At 51.2% G+C, this 8,362-nt stretch overlaps 1 protein-coding gene across 1 annotated transcript in view; it reads left to right on the forward strand.

The window, feature by feature from the left end:
- The first annotated feature begins 191 nt into the window (after positions 1 to 191).
- BCAS4 (breast carcinoma amplified sequence 4) overlaps positions 192 to 8,362 on the forward strand; it is a 57,073-nt gene continuing 48,902 nt past the window's right edge. The window contains exon 1 of the mRNA XM_010835124.1: positions 192 to 363. Within this exon, the coding sequence (XP_010833426.1) occupies positions 192 to 363 (172 nt within the window). The remainder of the gene's footprint in view (positions 364 to 8,362) is intronic.

An 8,362-nucleotide genomic window follows, 5' to 3' on the forward strand; every position in this document is an offset into this window, starting at 1 on the left:
GGGGGCCCCGGGGTTCCTCCTCGGCGGCGCGGTGGCTGCCCAGGGTCACCCAGAGATGCGCGTCAGGTCGCTCCCGCCCCGTCCTCCAGCCAACACGGCTCTCGGGGGCCCAGACTCGCCTCCCATCCTTACCTGAGCATCCCCTCTCCCCTCTCCACCCCCGCTCCTCGCCCTCACCGGCCTCCGCCGGGATGCCAGAGGCAGGCGGGGCGAGAGCCGATGCCTTTTGCAAACCCGGGCCCTCGGGGCGGCCGAGCCCTGGTCCCGCCTCTGCCCGCGCGCTCGGCCTGCTCGGCTCTGAGCTGACGCCAGATTCCCGCAGGAGGCAGGCAGGCTGCGTCTGTGAGGACGCACCCGGCCTCGGTCCGCTTCTGTTGCTAGGAGGAAAAATACCTCATCTCTGGCTGTTCTTGCTGTTTTAAAAGCGCAGAATAAAAAGTAGATCTAACGCTGGATTCTTTATTTTCCAGCTGAAGCCAGTATGTTGACAGTGCCATGAAAAAGTTGTTTACCCAAGTTCACCCGGAGTTATTTAGGGCCAGAAAGTCAACCCATTCTCTTTTAAAATCTCAGAAGTGTTACGCAAGTATTTAAAATAAAGAGGAAGCACCTTTTGTCTTTCTCTCGCACTCCAGTTCTGGTTCCCAGAGATAATCATCTTCCACAGTTTGGTGTACATCGTGCCAAGCACATTAAAAATGCATTTACAAATGTAGGCAGGCATGTATACTAACAATTACACCTAATTAGTTTTTACAAAAACCCCGCTTGGTACTAGAATACTGTTCTGCAACTTGCTTTTCGTTATTCAAAATAGCACGGACAAATAGGAAGTGACTTAATGATAAGGCACAAGGTATCTTTTCAGGGTGATGAGAATGTTCTGGAATTACTGCCTATGGTTGCACAACTTTGCGAATTCACTGAAAACCACAGAACTGTACACTTTAAAAGGTTAAATTTTATAGTATGTGAATTCTATCTCAGTTTAAAAAATAGTATGGACATATTTCCATGTCAGAATGTAAGAGCTGTCCAATAGAAATATAATTTGAGCCAAATATGAGCCAATAATTTTATTTTTTTAACACTTTAAATATTCTAGGAGCCATACAAAAAGGGAGAAGAAACAGGTGAAATTGTCAATATATTTTTCCCAGTTTTATGGAGATCTAATTGACATACAATGCTGTAAGGTTAAGATGTACAAGTTTCAATATATTTAAAATAACTATCCAAAATGTCCTTTCAGCATGTCATAAATGTAAAAAGAATTCAATGATATTTTTGTTTTTTTAATTTTTTTTTCTAATTCAAGGCACACTTATTTTCGGGGACAGTTTGAATAATGAGTAAACTATAGTGCCAGTGAAGTCGCTCAGTCATGTCTGACTCTTTGTGATCCCGTGGACTGTAGCCCACCAGACTCCTCCATCCATGGAATTTTCCACACAAGAATACTGGAGTGGGTTGCCATCTCCTTCTCCATCAATGAGATTTTTACATTTTCTTCTTTGGACTAAGTTTTCAAAACCAGGCTTGGAATATCACGCTTACAACACACCTAGGTGTAGCCCAGCCACATTTTAAGCCTTTAATAGTCGTAATGGTCTTCCCTAGTGGCTCAGCTCATAAAGAATCTGCCTGCAATGTGGGAGACCTGGGTTCGATCCCTGGATTGGGAAGATCCCCTGGAGAAGGGAAAGGCTCCCCACTCCAGTGCTCTGGCCTGGAGAGTTTCACAGACTGTGCAGTCCATGGTGTCGAAAAGAGTCGGACACAGCTGAGGGTCTTTCACTTTCAGTAGTCGTGAGAGGCTGGCGGCTTCCATGCTGGAGAGTGTAGGTCTTCATCGTTCTTCACCTTCCTAATGTCCTGCCATTACTTAATGTTGTTTAGTTGGCAAGTCGTGTCCAGCTCTTTGTGACCCCATAAACTGCAGCGTGCCAGGCCTCCCTGTCCCTCACCATCTCCCAGAGTTTGCTCAAACTCGTGTCCACTGAGTCGGTGATGCCATCCAACCATCTCTGTCGCCCTCTTTTCTGTCTGTGTTTAGTCTCTCCCAGCATCAGGGTCTTTTCCAGTGAGTTGACTGTTTGCATCAGGTGGCCATAGTATTGGAGCTTCAGGATCAGTCCTTCCAATTAGTATTCAGGGTTGATTTCCTTTAGGATTGACTGGTTTGGTCTCCTTGCTGTCCAAGAGACTCTCAAGGGTCTTCTCCAGCACCACAGTTCGAAAACATCAATTCTTTGGCATTCAGCCTTCTTTATGGTCCAATTCTCACATCCATACATGACTACCATTACATAATAATCCCTCCTATTTTCTGAGCATATACTATGTGCCAGCGGCATGCTGAACTCTGTTCATGGACTGTGTCATCGAATCCTGGCAGTGACCCAGTGGCTAGGATGTTGCTATGTCAGCCTCATAACTGTGAAACCTGAGGCCCTTACCAAATAAGCAACATCCTGTGGATGTCTGGTAATTTCTGAACCACGCCCCCAGGCATGGGCATTGAGGCTGTGTACCTGCTTAAGGGTTTAAGTAACCTGAGCGTCTTTCTTGTTCTTTGTCCACCTTACTCTCAGCAGCAAGATGTCATTGTGCCCAGGGGCTCAGCCTCATTTTGTCTGATTAGGGACAGCCTCCAGGAGAAGCTGCATGCATTCACTTCATTTGCTCACTCGGGGCTCTCTCTAACTCAGACATGAGCTGGCTCATGCTCATTTGTAAGGGCTGTAATGAAGAGCCTAACTCCCCGTAGCTCCACGCGGCAATAAAGGCACTTCAGGCTCTTGCTGAAGTTTATTTACCAAAAGAAGCAAAAACGGCCCGGGTGGAGTCACTTGCAGCGTCTACTTAAAGCTTAATTCATTAGCAGTTCCCCCGTGCTGCAGCTGTTTGTAGAGATGGGCAAATGAGCTGGGAAAGGGAAGCCTGGTTTGGGATCAGGCCTGGGTGCCTGGAGCCTCCTGTAGCAGCCCAGTCGGAGTCTCAGACTCTAGTCCTGGGGGTGCCCTGGAGTTCCTAGGGAGGTGGGTCCTTCAACACCTCAAACCCCTGCTGTTTGCTGGGAGTGAACCACACAAGGGCCCCCCACTTTCATGGCCCTACTCTCAGTAAACGTGTAACACACAAAACCTCTGGGTTGTGATGAATGCCATGGGGAATGCAGCATGGGTGATGTGGTAGAGAGTGTCTGGGAGACTTGGGAAAGCCTCTCCAAACCCCTGAGGAATCTGCAGGGAAGAGGGAGCACAGAGATCCAGGAGGCTGAGTAGCAGAGAGACCCCCACTTTGTCTGGGAGTGGTCAGGGAGGGCTTCCCTGAGGCGACATCAGTTTAGGCTGAGCTCTGAAGCATGAATAGGAGTTGACCAGCCTGAGAGGGAGGAGAAAAATGTCCCAGGCAGAGGAAACAGAACTTGCAAAGGCCCTGGGGTGGGATGAAGCATGGTAATCCTGAGGGGAGAAGAACAGCAGGTAGAAGGTGGGGCAGTGGGGCAGGGTGGGGCCAGTGAGAGGACCAGAAAGAGGACTTTGCATTGCCTCCCTGGACGGAGGAGCCGCTGAAGGGCTGCGTGTTGACCAGTTGACCGGGGAACATTTCACTCTTTCTAGGGCTTTTGGGTTTTTCTGTCCGACCAACTTTTTTGTGGTTTACTTTCTCTCTCTTTCTGATTTGAACTTCCTCTTTTGGGGGAACTTTCAGGCAGGGTCTCCGGAATCTGCTTCAAGATGGCAGGGAGAGAAAGAGATGTTTGCCTTTTGGGGGCTCTCCTGGATGGCTGAGTCCTGATACCCATCCAGGGGGGAATTCGTGACAAGACTCAGAGTTCCCTTTGGTTCCTGTGCTGGGATGCAGGACAGGTTTGGCCCACAGATGGGGTTCATGGTCTGCCTGGAAGGAAGTGAAGGACTTCATTTGCTCACACTTGCTCTGCCTGAGTGGGCAGAGATGAGAGGGGAGAGTTAACCCGTGAATGAGGTCCTGGGCTGCAAACTGGTGGCCCAGGGGCTGAATCCAGAACTCTGATATGATTGGTTCGCTTCACGTAGGGGCTCTTTTTTTGTTGTTGTTTAATCCCTTTTTCCAAAGGGGTTCTTAAATGGAGAATATTCATGAAAAAAAAAATCTGAGTTTCCTGTTTGTTTAAAATAACGGACAGTCTGGAAATCCTCGGTCCCAGTTTCCTAGTGGTGGTCCCGTTTGCCACGGTCCTCACCCCTCCTTATTGTCTCCCTCTACTGAAGCTGGCATCAGTTACCACTTACCCGTGTGCTTGAACCTGTGACGTTCTATAGTCATGATAAGAGGAGAGGAAACTGTTTCTCCAAACCAGGAGTCTGGACTGAAATAGGAAGACATGAGTTAGCCCCAAATGCCCTTGGGTCTCAAGACAAAATGTAGGAGAGACCGTTTCTTTGTGGAAGCAGAGACTGTTTATTGGGTCCAACCTGTAGGCGCCACGTGCCTCTGGGAACCCTGGCATGTGTCTTATTCTTTTGACCTACTAGTCCCCTTTCTGCTCTCAAACTTTGGATGTTCAGATTAGAACTCTGTGGGTGGGTTCCAGAGCACAGTCTACTGTGTTTCGAGATATAGTTCTGGGTTAGTTTAGTCCTCTGATCCTTATGGTGGACTTGCTGCAGGCCAGACAGTGTGCCAGGCACAGGGGAGAGGCCAGCGAGATGGATGCAGTGCCTGCCCTCAAGCACAGGAGATGAGCTGGCGAGGAATGATCCTACAGAGTAGCGAACGGTGGTATATGCCCCAGCGGAGACACCTGGGGGCTGTGATGGAGACACACAGGGAGGACTGGAAGGAACCACCAGGCAGAGATCTGGCATTGCGTGTGCGGCTAGAAGCAAGGAAGGATGATGACTCAGGACCTGCCCGAGTAGGCGGACCTCAGTGATCAAGGAGAGAGTGGGCAGGGCCCAAAGGGAGGAGTCTGGAATTCGATTCTAAGGGGTCATGGATGGAGCTGTGAGCAGAGCCAAGCTGGATGTGAGCAGGAGAAAGACAGGATCAGGTCTGTGGACTTAGTGTAGTGCCAGAACGAGTTGGAGGGGCTGGTGTGGCCGCAGGGGTATCACAGATGTGGACATCCAGGTGGACGAGCTGGCCAGGCTCCCTGAATCAGAGCTTTCGGGGGTGTGAGAGTCAAGGCCAAAGTGGGCGCTTGGAGAAGGGTAGTGTTTCTCAGAAGAAAGTTCATGTTTCCCCAGGCTGAACTGTCCAGCAGTGGAAGGACCCATTCCTGACTCTGAATAGTCTCTTATTACAGGACATCTGGGTTTTGGGGGTGGGTCACCTTGGAACCGTGGCTAAAAGCTCCCAGTCTGCTGATTCTCAGCACTAACCAAGAAGCTTGGAAACAGAGTCCCAAACGTGGGAAGTAACCCTGGTACCCACCCGTGCAGGCTGGTCACGTAGGGATGCTTCTGCACAGCAGACCTCGTGGTTGCAGCAGGAGCTGCTCTGAACACACCATTCTGGAGCCAGGGGAGAAAAGAAGATGCCCAGAGGTGTGTGTGGTGTAAATAAAAACTTTAAGGAAACCACTTATTTCATGCTCCTATAAATAAGAGATTAAGATAGACCCGTCTCTAGGGGGTGGGGTGGACTATGGCCAAGGTGTGAGCCCTGGTGTAGGGTGTGGTCCCCAACCTGCGCCTCACATCGGCCTCATCTGTGATCTCCACCAACAACGAGAAGAACTGCTGCCTGCCTCCCACCCCTGACACCCTCATTTCATTGGAGTGGGCACCTCCTGGGCACTGGAATACTGGAAGCTTTCCAGCAGGATTGAAATGCCCGGGGTGACCAAGACTGATTTGTCTGTTGGAAAGTCCCCGTGGCTGCTGACTGTTGGGGGCACCCAGGAGGCACCCCAGGCCTGGGGATCTGGACTTGTAAGCCCTCTCTGGAGATTCTGATGGTCAGCCTGGTGGGTAGCTCACAGCTCGCCTCCCTGCAAGCGGGACCTGCCACAGGCCTGGGGTGCTGCCCCCCCGCCACTCGCAGAGGGCAGAAAAGCCTTCGATCCTGCCTGCTGCGGTGTCTACAGCACCGGCTAGTGACTCCTCACATATCCATTGAAGCAGCATCCTTTGCAGATGTGTGCCCCCCAGCCCCACCTGCCCTGGTCAGGCTGTGTGGTGGGAGGTCAGCTCCAGAGCCACAGGGCCTGGGTTCGGATCTCAGCCCTGCGCCCCCTCTGCCCGTCCTCCCGAGCTGTGGGGTTGGGTGAGGTGATGTGCGCTCGGAGTCTGGCCCACAGTAGGTGGTCTGTGGCATTAGCTGCGATTATCCATTTATTCATTCTGTAGGTGTTTCTGGAACCGGTACTGGGTGTGGACTCCGAACCAGGTGCTGGGAAGTAAGAGTGCAAGGGAGGCGCGCCCACCCGCAGGGCTCTCTGAACAGGTGGGAGTGGGGGTGGGACATGCACTGATAATTCTACTTTGTGTTTGCAGGAGGGTGGTTTCAGCCTCCACTTGTGCAGAAGATGGTGAGTTCTTCTCACTAGCATGACCTCCTGGAGGCCTGGAAGTCCAGGGCTGACTTTCTCTATCTGTGTACATGAGGCCAACCGTAGATCCCAGTTTTTGGTTTGCAAAATATAGTTGCTCCTTGCATGGTCCACATGAGCCCCCGGCTCTCTTAAACTGTTTCAGGATCTGAATTGATTCCTTGGGGCAAATGTGGTGGACATTTGGCCTGTGGGTTCCTCTAAGTGGATTGGAGTTTTGATTTTTAAATAATTGTATTTATTATTTTATTTTTGGCTGTGCTGGATCTTCATTGCCACACAGGCTTTTCTCGGCTTGTGGCGAGCGGGGGCTCCTCTCGGGCTGTGGTGTGCGGGCTTCTCTTGTGGTGGCTTCTCTGTTGCAGATCACGGATTCTGGGGTGCGTGGGCTTCAACAGTTGCGGCTCCCAGACTCCAGAGCACAGGCTCAGCAATTGTGACACACGGGCTTCATTGCTCCTCGGCATGTGGGATCTTCCTGGATCAGGCTTCCCTGGTGGCTCAGCTGGTAAAGAATCCGCCTGCCATGTGGGAGACCTGGGTTCGAGCCCTGGGTTGGGAAGATCCCCTGGAGAAGGGAAAGGCTACCCACCCCAGTATTCTGGCCTGGAGAATCCCATGGACTGTATGGTCCATAGGGTCACAAAGAGTCGGATACGACTGAGCAACTTTCACTTCACTCCTGCATTGGCAGGTGAATTCTTTACCACTGAGCCACTAGAGAAGCCCGGAGTTGATTCTCTTTAAATAGGTTTTGTTTAAAAATAAAAAATGTGCGCACATGGTACAGAATCCAAAGGTCCCTGTGACCGCGTAGGGATGCTTGAGGCGCCGCCCTGCCGGGCTTGGCCTACGGGCCCACGAGGCCCCGCCCCTTGTCCCCGCCCGCGGCCCCGCCCCCATCGGCATCTTTCGGTCTTCACTCGCTGTGCCTTAGCTTTACCTGCGAGTGCACAGCGAGCGCGCCAGTTGCTTCTAGCCGCCAAACAATCTCATTGTCGGTCTGAATGGTAATTTAGGTAACCGTTCCTCTCCTTCTGCTGTCACAAAGTCTATTACAATGAGTATCTCTGTACTTATATCATTCTGCGTTTGTGCAAATATGTCTGGAGGATAAATACCTCAATGGGGTATTTACAGGGTCCAAGGATACATACTTCTAAAATTTAAGGGGAACGTCCTTGGTGGTCCAGCGTTGGAGAGTCTGCCTTCTGACACAGGGTACTTGGGTTGGATCCCTGGTTAGGGAGCTAAGATCCTACATGCTGCGAGGCAACTGAGCCCGTGTGCCACAGCTAAGACCCAATGCAGCTAAAGATCAATCAATAAATATTAAAAAAATTTTTTTTTCTTTTAGTTGCTGTTGCCAAATTAACCTTTGTGTCAGGGTCATGGCAATAATAGCCCTTCTGGACATTTAGACCTCAAGGTCAAGGGTCCCTTGGGGATGGGAACGCTTACTTGGGCTGCTTTGGGGGCCTGGAGGAAGGAGTTCCCCGTCTCCTGTTTGGGAAGTGGATTATCACCTGATGAGCCAGCCCCTCTGGGTTTGGGATTCCAGCGCAAGGAAGGAGAGTTCCTTCCTTTGCTCTTTCCAGGCCTTCACTCGTGGCTGGCCCCAGCTCCCAGGATCTTTCTGACATCAGTCCAGCCCTTTCATCCTGTGCACGGAGACGAGACTGCTTCCGCTATAGACCTTTGCTTTCATTGCCGTCTGAAGGGGCCGCCATGAGTGCCTTTGGAGAAGAGGCGGCATTCCTAATTTGCCTGCCCTGGGTGTGGGCAGGCCTCGCAGTCCTTGGGCCGGGCTCACTTTAG

The sequence above is a fragment of the Bison bison genome, unplaced genomic scaffold, assembly GCF_000754665.1.
Source record: "Bison bison bison isolate TAMUID 2011002044 unplaced genomic scaffold, Bison_UMD1.0 scf7180017864038, whole genome shotgun sequence".
NCBI classification, from domain to species: Eukaryota; Metazoa; Chordata; class Mammalia; order Artiodactyla; family Bovidae; genus Bison; species Bison bison.